Raw genomic sequence first — 18,053 nt, 5'->3', positions numbered from 1 at the left:
TTGGGAGGGGCGCGACCTTGGGCCTGGGTTATTTAAACCTCCAGCACCCGGCTGGCAGCTGGTGGGTCTCAGGACGGGGCGTCTCATGCCTGGATCCCGGACGGCCGCCATGGGCACATGGTGAGCCGTTCTCCCCGGGCCTGCTGGGTTTCGGGGGCCGCTTCCTTCGGGGTGAGTAGACCGAGGGGGGGAGGCCTCCGGGACTGGGCAGGTCCGGGGCCCACCCGCCGCCTTCATGGGGCGGTGAATGGGATTTGGGAGGGGCGCGACCTTGGGCCTGGGTTATTTAAACCTCCAGCACCCGGCTGGCAGCTGGTGGGTCTCAGGACGGGGCGTCTCATGCCTGGATCCCGGACGGCCGCCATGGGCACATGGTGAGCCGTTCTCCCCGGGCCTGCTGGGTTTCGGGGGCCGCTTCCTTCGGGGTGAGTAGACCGAGGGGGGGAGGCCTCCGGGACTGGGCAGGTCCGGGGCCCACCCGCCGCCTTCATGGGGCGGTGAATGGGATTTGGGAGGGGCGCGACCTTGGGCCTGGGTTATTTAAACCTCCAGCACCCGGCTGGCAGCTGGTGGGTCTCAGGACGGGGCGTCTCATGCCTGGATCCCGGACGGCCGCCATGGGCACATGGTGAGCCGTTCTCCCCGGGCCTGCTGGGTTTCGGGGGCCGCTTCCTTCGGGGTGAGTAGACCGAGGGGGGGAGGCCTCCGGGACTGGGCAGGTCCGGGGCCCACCCGCCGCCTTCATGGGGCGGTGAATGGGATTTGGGAGGGGCGCGACCTTGGGCCTGGGTTATTTAAACCTCCAGCACCCGGCTGGCAGCTGGTGGGTCTCAGGACGGGGCGTCTCATGCCTGGATCCCGGACGGCCGCCATGGGCACATGGTGAGCCGTTCTCCCCGGGCCTGCTGGGTTTCGGGGGCCGCTTCCTTCGGGGTGAGTAGACCGAGGGGGGGAGGCCTCCGGGACTGGGCAGGTCCGGGGCCCACCCGCCGCCTTCATGGGGCGGTGAATGGGATTTGGGAGGGGCGCGACCTTGGGCCTGGGTTATTTAAACCTCCAGCACCCGGCTGGCAGCTGGTGGGTCTCAGGACGGGGCGTCTCATGCCTGGATCCCGGACGGCCGCCATGGGCACATGGTGAGCCGTTCTCCCCGGGCCTGCTGGGTTTCGGGGGCCGCTTCCTTCGGGGTGAGTAGACCGAGGGGGGGAGGCCTCCGGGACTGGGCAGGTCCGGGGCCCACCCGCCGCCTTCATGGGGCGGTGAATGGGATTTGGGAGGGGCGCGACCTTGGGCCTGGGTTATTTAAACCTCCAGCACCCGGCTGGCAGCTGGTGGGTCTCAGGACGGGGCGTCTCATGCCTGGATCCCGGACGGCCGCCATGGGCACATGGTGAGCCGTTCTCCCCGGGCCTGCTGGGTTTCGGGGGCCGCTTCCTTCGGGGTGAGTAGACCGAGGGGGGGAGGCCTCCGGGACTGGGCAGGTCCGGGGCCCACCCGCCGCCTTCATGGGGCGGTGAATGGGATTTGGGAGGGGCGCGACCTTGGGCCTGGGTTATTTAAACCTCCAGCACCCGGCTGGCAGCTGGTGGGTCTCAGGACGGGGCGTCTCATGCCTGGATCCCGGACGGCCGCCATGGGCACATGGTGAGCCGTTCTCCCCGGGCCTGCTGGGTTTCGGGGGCCGCTTCCTTCGGGGTGAGTAGACCGAGGGGGGGAGGCCTCCGGGACTGGGCAGGTCCGGGGCCCACCCGCCGCCTTCATGGGGCGGTGAATGGGATTTGGGAGGGGCGCGACCTTGGGCCTGGGTTATTTAAACCTCCAGCACCCGGCTGGCAGCTGGTGGGTCTCAGGACGGGGCGTCTCATGCCTGGATCCCGGACGGCCGCCATGGGCACATGGTGAGCCGTTCTCCCCGGGCCTGCTGGGTTTCGGGGGCCGCTTCCTTCGGGGTGAGTAGACCGAGGGGGGGAGGCCTCCGGGACTGGGCAGGTCCGGGGCCCACCCGCCGCCTTCATGGGGCGGTGAATGGGATTTGGGAGGGGCGCGACCTTGGGCCTGGGTTATTTAAACCTCCAGCACCCGGCTGGCAGCTGGTGGGTCTCAGGACGGGGCGTCTCATGCCTGGATCCCGGACGGCCGCCATGGGCACATGGTGAGCCGTTCTCCCCGGGCGGCCAGTGCGCCATTGGTGCCAGGCTCCGCCTGTTGGCCGCCCGGCCCGGGAGCTCTGGGGATTTGGTTCTTTGAGTTGCTGCTTAATTAGCTCCAGGTTGAACCCATTGTGCTTCTTGGACCTGAAACAGGCAGTAACTCTTCCTTAGCAAAACTTGTAATCACTAATAATGCTGAGCACCAAATACCAGTCATGCAGAAGCTATGGCTTGGGGCTTGTCCTGCACAAGTAGCTCCAACAGCTGGCCAAAGTGTCAACTGGTAATGGAACAGAGTAGATTAGGCACGACTGAGCAAACCTTAGCCCACAAGTAAAACTAGAAACCAGGAGGGAGCAGAGGTCATGCCGAGCTAGGCTCTTGTACCTGCTGGTCTGTGGGAGCCTGGGACGCTAAGCCACAGTGTCTAAGGCAGAGTTCGGGACAGGGGAGGGGCTGTGCCAAGCTGAGTCAGAGCATCCATTGGCAGGCATGTGATCTATGGCTGGGAACAGACCCGGTTGGGGAGCAAAGGGGACAACCCTAGCTGGGCTGAGGTTCCCACCAAGAGGCGCGTGGCCTGGAAGGGGGCTGCGTTCTGATCTGGAAACAGTTGTAGTCTCCCTTGGCACGAGTGTGGACTGGGATTGAATGCACCGAACTGGGCCGGACCCCGACTCCCCCTGGTGTTCTGGAGGACCAGGGCAGATGTGGGATGGACTAGGCAGGGTCTCAAACCCCTACTGAGCCATGTGTGAGCCATACGTGGGTATGGACAAACCATGTCTGGGCTGGAACATCCAACAGCAAGAACCAGATTGGGTTGAAGGCCAGTCAGGAAAAGCCACAGTTCCTGCTATGACAGGAGGTGGACTGAGTAGGGTTGGCTCATGGACCCACTGGTAAGCGTGAAACCTGGCATTGGGAGAGGTTCTGATGGAGGAGCCTGGGCAACTCCTCTGGCAGGGCACAGACCCAGCAGGTAAACGCAAGAAACATGATAGGAAACAGCCCAGAAAAAGCCATGGAAAACTACCCACTGGCATACAATTGGCAGACGTGGGGGCAAGACCAGGCTGAATCTGTCCACGTCATCCACTGGCAAATCCAGGCACCAGTGTGGGTCGACCCAGGTTCGGTCGCAACAAAGACTAGTGCACATTATGGAATGCCGAGGTGAGGTTGCCTGTACCGGAAGGGACCGCAGCGCCCAACCAGCCTGAGAACAAGAAAGGAAGTGGGCAGAGCTGGCAGGGGAATAAGGGAGGGTTCCTTTGCTGGACAGCTACTTCCACAGGAGAGCATGGGCTGGGATGGGGGCAGACCAGACTAGGCAGAGCTACCACACCTGTGCACCTCATTTGGACTAGATCAGGGAAAGGCCAGGCTGGGCAGATTATTCCTACTGGTGCAAACAAAATTAAAGTGGGCGAGGTTTGTTTGGGCAGCATCAACTGGAATCTGGGAGTGGGAGAGGCCTGGGAGGGAAATAGTGGGCTCATCCCTCTTGGGTTACCACTTCCATGGGAGGACATAAAACTAAGACAGCGGCTGGGGTGGAATGGGATGTGGGACAGACTGGATTACTGCTACACTTACTGGCAAACCAGGGTAGGGGTTGGGCCTGGTTGGGGTTATTGTGGGTCGCTCCAACCTAGACTACAGCTCCTGCTGGTTTAGGTGAGGGCCAAGTATGTGATGGGCAGAACCAGGCTGGACTGCAACACCCATTGGTTCCAGTGGAAGTCGGGAGTGAAAACAGAACCAACCCAGGAATTGCAACCACCAGCTGATTGGAGCGATGGACGGTGCCAGGCCCTGTACTTGTTAGCACATACAAGAAGTTTCTTTGGAGATCTTCCTAATCTAAATGCTGGACTCAGAACCCTAACCAAGAAAAGAGAGAAGACAGAACAGGTCAACCAACCATCTCAGCTATGATGGACTATGTCAATCAGTGGATTTTTCAAAGATCTCATAGTGCTTGGAGTGGCAAGATTGACAGTGATTCATAACTGTGGCAATATCAAGACCACTTGAGCAAGAACCTCAGAGCATGCCCTATATCCGGGACCTGGGGAGGGTGGGAAATTGGGTGGGCTTTTCCCTTAAATACCCCCCTTTGAATATGAAGCTAACAATATGGAAAACATACTAGTATTATCCACTTTCCTGTAGCCCTTGAACCTTCTTACCCTAATTAACTATGTAAAGAATGTCAAAATAAAATTTATTAATAAGAAAAAAAAAATTTACCATCGGAAACATTTTAAAGTAGTTTGATATTGCTGTGTATTTCCATTGCACAACGATTCTTTTTACCTTTTATACATTTGAAACTTAATACCCATTAAAAAATAATTTCGTTTCTTCCTCTCTACTACCTATTTGTTTTGCTTTGCAAGTTTTTCTTCATGTAAATTGGAACCAAAAACATGGTCTTTTCACTACAGGTTTTACCAGTACTCAAGCACGTTAAACAAGCCTTTACTTGCAAATTAATTTAAAGCCAGGTTTTTAAAAGATGAAGTCTGGGCCTGGCGTGGTGGGCTAGTGGATAAAATCCTCTCCTTGAACGCGCCAAGATGCCATATGGGTGCTGGTTCTAATCCCAGCAGTCCCACTTTACATCCAGCTCCCTGCTTGTGGCCTGGGAAAGCAGTCCAGGACGGCCCAAAGCCTTGGGACCCTGCACCTGTGTCGGAGACCTGAAAGAGCTCCTGGCTTCGGATCGGCGCAGCACCGGCTCTTGTGGTCACTTGGGGAGTGAACCAACAGACAGATCTTCCTCTCTGTCTCTCCTCTCTGTATATCTGATTTTCCAATAAACATAAAATAAATCTAAAAAAACAAAACAAAACAAAAACAAAAACATGAAATCCTGGGTAAAAAATTTAAGAATACTTCAAAACATTCATGGAAGCCTGTATTATGTAAAAACTATGCCTCGCTTTCAAAATTTTGGGCAACGGAATAAATTTACCTTTCCATTTTCCATGAAAATTTTTAAGTATTCTCATATACCTCACTCATGTTCTGATGGCTGTAATTACTTTAAAATATAGAAATTAGAATCTGTATTTTTAAAGCATTTCACACTATAATTTCTTAATTAAGTATGTCAAGGTTTAGTCATCCCTTCATCCACACAAGGACACTATATTTTTTTTCTGACTCCTTCTATCATCTATTCCCTAATTTTTGTTAAGGCTTCTCCAGCCAATTCAAACAGCCGACTTTTAAATAAAATATTTCCAGAAGGTCAAACTAACACCTTAAAGTTAACAATCATTAGTTTGCCCTTTGACAAGTACTTAGTCTTCCCAGGTCATTTGTGATTCTGAAACTGACTTTGTAGATGGGGTATTCTTACTTATCTCAAAACCAGACTGTCTACCAACAATTTTACTTCCATGGCACTATTCTTACCAAATTGAGAGTTTGTTAAATAAAGAAGTACACACAAGTAATTTATCACAAATGGACTGTTAGGTTTCAAACCAACCCAAAAGTTTAGGAATTTGTTTCTAGGGAAAAAAATAATCCTTTGAACAACATGGAAGCATAATGCATAATATTTTATTTTTTTCTCATTTTACTATTTTTTACATTTTATGCACAAATATTTTTTATCTAAGTAAAAATAGAAAGTAACTTTTATGTAAAATTACAATAAAAATAAAAACCACAAAGAAATACATAATCATTATTATGACAGTATAAGTGTCTTTATTTAAAGAGTAAAAACGTATGCAAAAATTTTCCTCCCTTTTACAAAAGACTGAAAATTATTTTTTTTTTCCTGACAGCAAGTGAAATACTCAAGTTTCAGTATTTTTTACACTCTTTCGGTCTAAGGACATTATGTTTCTCACATATTCCTTTTACAGCTGTGAACTTTAAAATACTTTTGTGCTATTTCGAAGATATATACACATTAGTTTTTTTTTTTTTTAGAGGCAGTAACATAAATTGATGAGCAGGCAAAAACAGACCTATCAAAACACAACCTTCCAAAGAAATGTACTGGGTATTACTTTTAGTATTGGCAGAAAACAACAATTTTTTCTAATTAAGTAATCTGGACAGAATAAAAAAAAAAATAAGCAAACATTATGAGTTGATCCATGTGAAGATGAACCCTACACATACACTCCTCCTGCTTAGCGTGATTTTTGCATAACACACATATTCAGACATCAGGCTAGCAATATGTTTGAAAAAGGACTCAAAATTTCACCTGGAAAAAACAGTTCTAATATTAAAGCAAAAATTTCATTAGTTTAGTAGGATAAAAAAGATGATCAATAGTTGTATCTTTCCTTGGATATATTCTAAATTGTATTAAAAATTTTATAAAGAGAAGAGCATTAATTTTATTTTCTTTCACAATCTTAGTTATCTTTTAATAGAAGACTACCTAGCTTTCTGGTAACTGTAACCTCAATAAGGACAATACAAATATCTGGAGGCAAATACAAGCTCCTTTAATCGATCAGTCACATTACTGAAGTCACAGTACATAAGAAGGCTGCATGACAAAGTGGAGAAACAGCCTATGGCCACGGGTGAAAAGGCTCTGTTCAAATTGTGAGGAACAAAAAACTGATAGGGGAAGAAAATGGCTTTAAAAAACCCCAAAAAGACCAAGGAATGGTTAAAGGAAAAAAGAAACAATAGTTTGATGTTACAAATCTAAAATAAATCTGCTATCCCATGCCTTAGAAATCTAAATACACAGGGAAGTCTGCTATCTTGGCTAAAATGTTGACATATTTTCCCAGAAGCATTTTAAATCTAAAAGTCAATATATCTTTACTTCTGATAATATACCCAGAGTACACTTTATGATATTTTTAAACTCTAAGTGACTTGTCAACCTGGGACCAATAGCAGGCCCCTCCACAGCAGTTTGTTCTCTGAAGCTTGAGCTTCAAGCTATTATTTTATATTATTCTATTGAGATATTCTTGCAATGAAAGTGCCCAATCACACTAACAATTTGTCCTTTTTTTTTCTATGTAATTATAAACTTACAGATTTTACTACTCATAGAACTACTGCAAAATCCTGAATTTAAGACAGCAATATAATAAGTGTCCAAACAGTATACCAGGTAGTGCAATAGCATAGCACTCACAATCAGGGTTGAAGGACCAGCAGGCGACATGGGTGGGCCCTGCGCAGTGTGGGCAGCAGCCAGCTCCTGCCAGCCCTGGTCCCTCCCTCCTAAGTCAGTGAAAAGCACGGGCTCAATCCTCCAAGCTGCTTCCGGCAATGGACTTCAAGGAGAGGATGAGGGGGAGATGCACCAAAGAATATTAGAAAATCAATCTCCTTTTACACAGAATTTCATGTTCTCATTTGTATTGTCTGAAAACAAACAACACTACGAAGAAAAACCATTTCTATTCTTTTGTTTTTAGTGTTAGCTTGTTGTGAGGAAGTTCATATGTGAGACTGATTTTAAGAGTTTTCAAAATGATTTAATGATTTTCCTTTTGGGTAATTCTGCCTTCATATAAATGTGTTTAAATGCCCACATAAAGTGGTAAACTGCACATGTACAGAACATTTGTACACACATCTAACACGCAAAAGGAAAAAAAAGTGGGAAGTTTTGTTTCAAAGAGAATACCTATGGTGGAAGTCAAGTTTTCTGATTACACTTAGCAGTCATTACAAATATCTTTAAAAGTAAAGTACTGCTGACTAATTTAAAGTCTTTATCACATCAGAATTGCAGGAATATATATATGCTTTGCAGATTAAACTGGTAGTAGTGGGTAATTAGACCAAAAATAAACAAACAAAAACCACATACACACACACACACAAAGGGAAGCCAAGCTAAACCAACCAAATATATTTTCTGAGGTATACCTTTTCAATTTTTAAGTCTCTGAAAGGAAAAAGAGATGATTTTAGAACTTCTCTAAGAGCTGGTTTATTAGAATTAAATGCCTCTTTCAAAATAATTTAAGTTCTTGGCCTGACATTATAATCTATATAGAAAATCTGTAATGGCCTGAGTTTAGCCATTTCAACCATTGCCTTCAGCACTGCTGCCTGCCAGTCAACTTACCAACCTTTACTTGCAAATATATAAATTACTTTAATAATCTGATACTCAGCTTAGCAATTTACTAATATTATAATTTTATTTGATAGGAACATTTTAGCTCTGCTTGATTAGATGAGACAGGCACACATGCTCTAGCCAAGCAACTCTGTTTTCTGGTTCTATGTAAAGCAACATCTAAAGCAGCAGAGAGCAAAGTTAGTTTCAAAAATAGTTAAGCCAGACTGTTTCCTGGAGATACTTCATTTATTTTTCATCTTCAGATGCCAGTGGCTATTTTTGGTAGGGCTAGACATTAATACTGACCACTTTTAGCTTTCCTGACTGTGAACAAACTACCCCACAAGGAATCTGCTGTCACGCTGCAGATAATGTGGTGATCTTTTAACAAACACATATTCTAAAATATATGCTCAAAGTAAAAAGATCCAATTCACAAGAGTATGAAATATTTATATAAAAATCATGCATTGGATTGTACATTCTAGAAATAAAAGATTCAAATTCAGTAATAAAGGTAAGAGCAATCCCTGCTCAGAATATGTAAGAAAGACGCCCGCAGGTGTCGGCCTCAGTTGTCCTTTTCTGTTTGCAGCGAAGCAGTGGCCAGGGCTACTGCTGTGACTGGCTGCGCAATCCCATGAAGCTGCATCTTGGCGAGTTTTTTCTGTTCACATTCTGTGACCAAACGGTTCAATTCTGCTGCACTGTATCCAATAAGAGTCTTCAAGTCACAGACAAACTTGTACACAAATCTCTTGCCTTGAACTTTACAAATCATGTCCCCATCATAATAATACCTTTAAAAGAGAAAACTAATTAGGACAAAATAAATACATTGGATTGTTGCAATACTTCAAACTGTTTCACCAGCAGAAACTTGGGAGACAACTGCCCTCACCGCAGTGGTAACACACACTAACATTACAGACTGTAAAACACACCATTCAAGTCGATTTCAAAATATGATTTACTAAAACTTAGATATTCAATGCTCAGTGAAACAAGCCAATCTCAAGCAAATATCACATGTTCTCTTTAAGGCAACCTTCATGCAAAACACAAGATTAAAACATACATGTACACACAATCTAGAGGAACAGTATACAAGAAACTATCACATTAAAAAGTGAAGACACACTGTAGCATGCATCTCTACTCCTGAATCGAAGATGGACTTGCAATGAAACTGTTAAACATATCTTGACAACAGGATGCTGGATTTTCTGCTATTCTCTATACCTACAATGTCAAGATACACTTAAAGAGCAGAAATGATGAACCCATGACTTTTCTGAAGGACTAAACTACGGTAATAATATAGGGTAAATCAGTGCAGTGAGAGGAGCCGAGTAGGACGGGAGAGGAAGTCCCTAAGCCTACGAGTTGTATCATAAATAAATAAATTTTAGAAATAAAATTAAACTTGAATGTCTAGCAATCTAAAATCTTGTATAATCTTTATAAAATCTTATATAATCTAGTATGTAATCTTATATACTAATTTTCAAAGCACATTTTTCAACCATCATGATAAATCACTGTTTTTATTAAACACATTAAAAACAAAACAAAACAAACAAACAAAAAAAACCCTAAAACTGAAACTCTGGGAGTGGCAGCAGAAGCTATGAACAAGAGTTTTGGAGTTAAAAAATCCAGATTCAACATCTTCCACTTTGGGGCCAGCCTTGTGGAGGAGCAGGTAAAGCCACTGTTGGCAGTGCTTTCCTACACGCCACTGGTTCCAGTGATGGCTGCTTCACTTCTGCTCCAGCTTCCTGCTGATGGCCTGTGGGAAGCAGCAGAGAACGGCCCAACTGCTTGAGCTGCCGCGCCCACATGAGGAACCTGGGTGGAGATCTGGACTTCTGTTAGCTCGTGCCTTTCAAATAAACTGAAAATATTTACACTTTTTTAAAAAGAGTCTACTTACTGCCTCTGTAACTATAGAAAAGTAATTTTACTTTCTCCATTTTTTATAATTACAAAATGAGATTGAAAATGCAACCCCAGAGACTTCCTGAGAATTAAAGCATAATCTTCAACCTCTTAGAATGTAAAAGGGCTAGCAGAAACAGAAGATAGAGAAAAACAGTGAAAGGATATTACAGAGCATAGTCTAATGTTTCTAAACTTACATAGAGCAATTAGGAGAAAACTACTAAAGATACCCATTTCTCAGATGTTTTCAACAAAGAGGGAAATAGGCAAGTGCTAGATTTATATTTATTTACATTGGAAAACTTTATTTTTAAAACTATGTACTGTCAAAAAAAAAGTTAGGTATTTTTTTCTGTGATGGCGGACAATAAAGCTTGTATTTTAAAACTGCTCTGCCTGCAACAAAATGGTCCCAACTACAGACCAGTAGGCTCAGTGAAATAAGTCAATCCCCACAGGACAAATATTATATGCTCTTGATATAAGGGAACCTTCATGAAGACCACAAGATGAACAGATATACAGGTAAACAGGCATGTACACAGAGTCATCCAGAGGCACAGTGTAAGAGACTGCCATATGAGGATGAGAAGACACATAGCAGTATGCACCCCTACTTCCAAGTCAAAGATGGACTGCGCATGAAACTGTTAAATACATCCTGACAATAGCATGCTGGACTTTATTCTCTATACCTACAATATCATGGCACACTTAAATAGCAGAATGGTGGACTTAGCACTGTTTTTGAAGGACTATACTATTATAATATTATAAGGGAAGATCAGTGTAGGGGAGAGGATTTAGACAGGGAGAGAGGAGAAACCTCAGAGCATATTGAACTGTATTATAAAATAAATTCAGAAAAAGAAAGGGGGTAAAAAAAAACTGTGCTGTCTGGGGTTGGGGCCACGCCTCAAAAGGCCTATCCTCCACCTGCAAGTGCTGACATCCCACATGGACGCCTGTTCATATCCCAGCTGTACCACTTCTGATACAGCTTCTTGCTTAGGATCTGGGAAAACAGTGGAGGCTGACGCTCCTAGCTTATCATCAGCTCAGCTCCGGACACTGCAGTCATTTAAATGGGGCATGAGCTAGTGCATGAACAACCTTTCTATCCTTCTTAACAAATCTTTTACAAAAATAAAATATTAAGTAGCTGTTTAACTATAAAAAAAATTGTGCTGCCCATCAAAGAACTATTGCAGAAGGAAGAACTATTTATCTGAGATAAGCTAGCACATTTAGCAAGACCTTACTCTACATGGCACAGCTTAATCAGGAGTCCACTAATGAAAAGTGTAAATTAGATGAAATTTAGTGACTTTTTTCCTAGCTCCAGTGTAGCAAATATGTAACAGTTACATTCAGTTTTTCAGCAGCAGTTACATATAACACACATACACAAACAGGTGTTTCACTTTAAATTACATCAATATAAAATTTGGATCTCATCCACAAACGGCCAATTGTATGTAATCTAAAATGTAGACTTTTCAATTTCTTTTCTTCTTTGCTTATTTAACATTTATTTATATTTATCGGAAAGACAAATTAACAGAGAAGGAGAGACAAAGAAAGACCCTCCATCAGCTGGTTCACTCTGCAGGTGGCCGCAATGGCAGCAGCTGAGCCGATCTGAACCCAGCAGCTTCATCTGGGTCTTCCATGTGGCTTCAGGTCACAAGGCTTTGGGCCATTTGCTGCTTTCCAGTTCACAAGCTGATGGGAACTGGAGCAACTGGGACACCAACCAGGGTACTATGGGATCCCTGACGCGTAAGAGGGAGGACTCAGCCCACTGAGCCATTGCACTGGGCCCAGGATTTTTAATTTCTTAAGAAAATTTCAGGTAAGTAGCTTATAAATGAAGAGACATTCCATTGGATGTCTCTTCATTTTACTGTTTGCTCTGACATGCAGAGGATTCTGAAAGTGATTCAATCTATTTTACTTTTGTTGCCTTACTAAGAAGTCTTCACCAACACCAATGTTTTGAAGTATATTCCCAACATTTCTTTTCATAATTTCAGAATGAGGTTGGAACTGCAAGTTTTTGACTAATCTTTAGATTTTTACATATGGTAAGCAGGAGGAATCTAATAGCACTTTTCTACATATACATACAGTTTTATCAGCACAATTTAGTGAAGAGTTTCTTTTTTCTCCACCCTAACATACAGGAATGACTGCCAAAAATCAGCTGGCTCTATCCATGTAATAACCAGGCTCTCTAACACTTGACAGATGGGAAAAATACTTGCAAGTCACTTACCCAACAAAGGACTAATATCCAGATCACATCAACAACTCAAAAAGTACAATTAAAAAAATCCTGTTAAGAAGCTATTAAAAGGCTTCAATGCAGTTTTCTGGAGAAGGAATACTAATGGCCAACAAATATATGAAAAAATATTCAACACTACTAGTTATGCAAAACAAAACCAGAATGAGGTTATCACTTCATCCCTCTGAAAATGCCTATTATCCAAGAGAGCTAAACAAATGTTGGTGAGGATGTTGACAGAAATGTCAACTAGTGCAGGCACTATAGAAACCGAACAGAAATCTAACAGCCAGAAAGAGACTTGCCATATGTTCCAGCAATCCCACTAGATGACATGAACACACTGCACCAAAGACATGCATGCAATATGACGTTTACAGTAGCACTGTCACTGTTGGTAACAGTGAAAATATGTAATCCGCAAAATGTCCATCACATGAATGGATTAAGGAGAAATGTATATATAATAAATATGAGTCCTGCGTGATAGCCCAGTGGTTAAAGTCCTCACCTTGCATGTGCCGGGATCCCATATGGGCACGGGTTTGAATCCTGGCAGAACTGCTTCCCATCCAGCTTCCTGCCTGTGGTCTGGGAAAGCAGTTGAGGACGGCCCAAAGCTTTGGGACCCTGCACCCATATGGGAGACCCGGAAGAGGCTCCTGGCTTCGGATCGGCATAGTATCGGCCGTTGCGGCTCACTTGGGGAGTGAATCATTGGACAGAAGATCTTCCTCTCTGTCTCTCCTCCTCTGTATATCTGCCTTTCCAATAAATAAATAATCTTGTATGTTTCTTAGTTTCTTAGTAATAAAATAGAAAATGCGAATTTTAGCCATTTACTTCTACCTGATATATAGCAGGAGTATCAGAACCGTATTGAACTGTAATTATTGCATTTTGCTCCCCTAATGTAAAGTAAAAAAGTGTATGATATCCACACTTTCATGGATATGATTTCTGTTCATCCATTATTTGATACAAATTTAAAACTTTTTAAAAGTTATGAAATGAACAACACAAAGAGGATACAAAAGAGAACAGCTTGGTAATTTAGCCCAACAGTAAGCACTTACCTGTTAAAAGTGTCATTCAGGTCGGTGCTGCAATAGCGGGTAAAGTCACTGCCTGTGGGGCTGACACTAACATAAGGGTGCTTTTCTGAGTACTGGCTGCTCGACTTGTGATCCAGCTCCCTACTCATGTGCCAAAACAAGTAGTAGATAATGGCCCAAGTGCTTGGGGCCCCTGCACCCTTATGGGAAACCCAGAAGAAGCATCTGGCTTCCGGCTGCAGGCTGACCCAGTTCCAGCTATCACAGCTTGGAGAGTGAACACCAGGGAACTCTGTGTCTTCCTCTCTAACCCTGCCTTTCATGGATACAAAATTCATAAACACAAAAAGAAAACAAAACAATTACGTCAGCAACTGAAATCATGTCCAAATATCTCCTAATTAACTTCTTAACCCACTTAAGGGCCAAACAACCTGCTCTCATATACTACTTTCTTACTTTTATCATTAAAATATGCATTTTTATTTATTTATTTTTTTTAAAGATTTATTTTTATTATTTGATTTATTGGAAAGGCGGATATACAGAGAGGAGAGACAGAGAGGAAGATCTTCCGTCCGATGATTCACTCCCCAAGTGAGCGCAACGGGCCGATACTATGCCGATCCGAAGCCAGGAGCCTCTTCCGGGTCTCCCACACGGGTGCAGGTTCCCAAAGCTTTGGGCCGTCCTCGACTGCTTTCCCAGGCCACAGGCAGGGAGCTGGAAGGGAAGCGGGGCTGCCGGGATTAGAACCGGCGCCCATATGGGATCCCGGGCGTGCAAGGCGAGGACCTTTAACCACTTGCGCCACCGCGCCGGGCCCAAAATATGCATTTTTAAAAGCTGTAACTTAAATTTTCCTGTTTCTTAAACTCCAAATGAATACACTGACACAGCATGTACAGATACAGTATGCAATCACTCGGGTGTGGAGGCTTTCCTTGAACATTATGTTGCAAGGTTGACCACAGTCTCTGTCTTAGCAGTAATTCATTTGCTTTGATTATCTGGATTCATCACAACTGATTTGTTCATTTTCCTATTTAGAGATATTTGTGTGGCTTCTATTTGGGGCATGGTATCAGAAAGTTGGTGTGCACATATGCATGCCATCCTTCTCTAACTTACTTGTTTGAAAGGTAGTGTTACAGAGAAAGAGAGACAAACGTATTCAATCTGCTGGTTCATTTCCCCAAAGCGGTCAATGGCGAAGTCTAGGCCAGGCCAAAGCCAGGAGGCTGAAGCTCCTTTTGGGTCAGGCCTATACACCTGTTCCATCTGCAGCAGGGAGAGGAATCAGAAATGGAGCACCAGGACTTGAAACGGTGTTCAGGAAGCAGCTTAACCTGCAGTGCCACACAATACTAGCCATGACATGTTCTTCTAAAGCAACTGTAGTACCTGACAATTGCTAATAAGGGCACTCTCAAAGTGCCCAAACACTGCCATACCCTCACCAACATCTGCTATTTGTAATCTAATTTGTAATTTTCCCCATTCTAGGAGGTGGACAGTATCATTTTACTGTGGTTTTAATTCGAATTTCCATGAGAATGCATACCTTAGAGTTTATATATATTTTTTTAAGATTTATTTTATTTTTATTGGAAAGACGTTTATTCAGAGAGGAGGAGAGACAAAGAGGAATATCTTCCATCTGATAATTCATTCCCCAAGTGGCCACAACAGACGAAGCTGAGCGAATCCAAAGCCAGGGGTCCAGATCCTCCTCTTCCAGGTCTCTCATGTGGGTACAGGGTCCCAAAGCTCCTCAACTGCTTTCCCAGGACACAAGCAGGGAGCTGCATGGGAAGCAGGGCTGCCAAGATTAGAACCGGCATCCAAACAGGATAATGGTGCGTGCAAGGTGAGGATTTCAGCTGCTAGGCTACCATGCCAGGCCTAGAGTTTATATTCTTTATCTATTTGAATAATCCCTAACCTAAATCGTCTATTCAAGTCTCTTGTCTAGCTAAAATATTTTTTATTGATTTCTGTGATTTCTTCAGATATTCTGGACATGAGTGTTCTGTCAGTTATGAACAACACACCTTTCACTCTTTGATGATAGCTTTTGATGGTCAGAAGCCTGAATTTTAAATATAGTCCAATTGTGATCTTTCCCTTGATAGAGTCTTAAACTTTGCATTTTGAATTTTTGAAATTCTATTATTTCAGAGACAGAGGAGAATTTTGCACCCACTGGCGCTCTCCACAAAACACCTGTAGCAGCTGGAGTTGGATCAGTCTCATACTAGGAGGTCCATCCAGGTCTTCCACAAAGATAACAGCACGAACACTGGACCACAGACATGAGCCATCACCTGCTACTTTCCAGAACACACAGAGAAGGAAGCCAGTTTGGATCTGGAGGAGACTGGACGTAAGCCAGGCACCAAGCAATCTAGTGACTGAAAACCACTCTGTCGAACCCAACTTGTCAAAGTATAAATGTCTTTTCTTGCTGTGCTAGTAGTCAAAAAGGTGTGTATCTCTTGATGCCTTCCTACATTACTTTTCAAGTTTATCATTTTGAACAAAAAACTGATTTTTGGTAGGGCAAGGAAGGAGTCACGCTTCCTCCAGAAGGAGAGCTGAATGTAGCAGCACTACTGAATCAAACTTTTCCTATATTCTTTTTCCCAGTACTATTTGTTTAAATCAAATATGCGTACATTCCAAATTCTTCCTGGGCTCCCTTTTCAGTCTACTGCCTTCTTACTGTTAAGCAGACAGCATCACGTCTCTATGATATGTAACCAGACAATATCCCGAGATTAGATTTTCCATTTTGTAAATTTTACTAGGTGGCCTAATAATCAACAACTGCCTTGTAAGGTTTTAATTAAAACAAAACAAAACAAAACAAACAAATAATACAGGGCCGAGCACGATGTTGTAATGGTTAAAGTCCTCGCCTTGCACATGCCGGGGTCCCATATGTACGCCGGTTCTAATCCCGGTGGTCCCACTTCCCATCCAGCTCCCTACCTGTGCCCTGGAAAAGCAGTGGAAGACGGCCCAAAACCTTGAGACCCTGCACCTGTGTGGGAGACTTGGAAGAGCTCCTGGCTCCTAGCTTCAGATTGGCTCAGCTCCAGCTGCTGCGGTCACTTGGTGAGTGAACCATCGGACGGAAGATCGTTCTCTGTCTCTCCCCCTCTCTGTATATCTGCTTTTCCAATAAAAATAAATAAACCTTAAAACAAAAAAAAATGAATTAGGGCCCTGGGTAGTAGCTCATTGGCCAAATTCCTCGCCGTGAATGTGCCAGGCGCAGGTTCCCATCCAGCTCCCTGCTTGTGGCCTGGGAAAGCAGTTGAGGATGGCCCAAAGCCTTGGGATCCTGCACCCGCATGGGGGACCGGAAGAGGCTCCTGGCTTTGGATCAGCTCAGCTCTGGCCATTGTGGCCGTTTGAGGAATGAATTATCAGACAGAAGATCTTCCTCTCTGTCCCTTCTCTCTGTATATCTGCCTTTCCAATAAATAAATAAATAAATAAATAAATAGATTTTGGTAATTGTTGAATTAATCAAATCTGGTGAGATTACACAGGTTATTTATTATTTTAAAATTTTATCTGAAAAAGCAGAATGAGACACAGATTTCCATCCTCCTTAAGCCCCAAAGATAGGGCAATCTGGGCTTCCAATGCGGGAGGCCCAAGTCTGAGTCCTCACTTGCTCCTCCATGGTGTGCATTAGCCGGACTTAGAAGCATAACCAAGACTCACACCCAAACACTCGGACAGTTCGTGGGTATTCCAGCAGGGTTTTAAGCAGAGATCTGCCCCCACATCTTAATTATTAATTCTAACTATGTGACTCTAAGTTTTAGGCCTGTAAATTTGATTGTATACGTGCAATTTTCGTCCACTGACAAAATAGTAGTTTTAATTTTAATTACACAGAAAGGGTATTTCCACTTGCCAAAATGATTCTGAGAAAGAGTGTCAAGCATACTGAAAACTAAGCAATTTCATCATTAACTCTAAAAGACACAAAGGATCATTTGAGAAGAAATAAGAAAGCTACATGGTGGTATTTACATGACCATGATACTGTAATAATGGACATACAGCCTAACCAAAATCTTCACACAATGAAACTAGCATGAGAAGATGAAAAGAGAGAGTGTGTGTGTGCCTGTGTGTGTGTGAAAGAGAAAGAGAATTAGTTAATTACAGGGTGGGGTGGGGAAGGAGCCTGATGAAAGCCAAATCACATCCCAGTGTGAAGTTCACACACCACAGTAAAGTGAAACATGAAACAATAAAAGGCACATTACCTGAACAGACAAAATGCACAACTATTTGACTGTAACTACATCCCAAAAATTCACATGCATAATCCAATGTTATCCTACACATCATCCTTCTTAAATACGTTAAGCTTACATCATGAATTTTCATCATTATACTAAGTACAATGTTACAGACAAAACTGTCAAAAACTTTTTATACTATTCCTACAGTCTTAAGAATTTTATTCAATTACAATTTTATGATATTCAGACTTAGGCAGATAG

The 18,053-nt window shown here is 43.8% G+C and overlaps 1 protein-coding gene across 5 annotated transcripts in view; it reads right to left on the bottom strand.

Moving 5' to 3' along the window:
• Window positions 1–5,856: 5,856 nt before the first annotated feature.
• GABPA (GA binding protein transcription factor subunit alpha) overlaps window positions 5,857–18,053 on the bottom strand; it is a 50,992-nt gene continuing 38,795 nt past the window's right edge. For all 5 annotated transcript variants that reach the window (XM_040980669.1, XM_040980671.1, XM_040980674.1 and 2 more), the window contains exon 10: window positions 5,857–9,032. In XM_040980669.1, the coding sequence (XP_040836603.1) occupies window positions 8,804–9,032 (229 nt within the window). In that variant the 3' untranslated portion in view covers window positions 5,857–8,803. The remainder of the gene's footprint in view (window positions 9,033–18,053) is intronic.

The sequence above is a fragment of the Ochotona curzoniae genome, unplaced genomic scaffold (genome assembly GCF_017591425.1).
Source record: "Ochotona curzoniae isolate NIBS_2020 unplaced genomic scaffold, NIBS_Ocur_1.0 contig_3498, whole genome shotgun sequence".
NCBI classification, from domain to species: domain Eukaryota; kingdom Metazoa; phylum Chordata; class Mammalia; order Lagomorpha; family Ochotonidae; genus Ochotona; species Ochotona curzoniae.
This window is presented reverse-complemented; position numbering and strand designations above follow the sequence as displayed.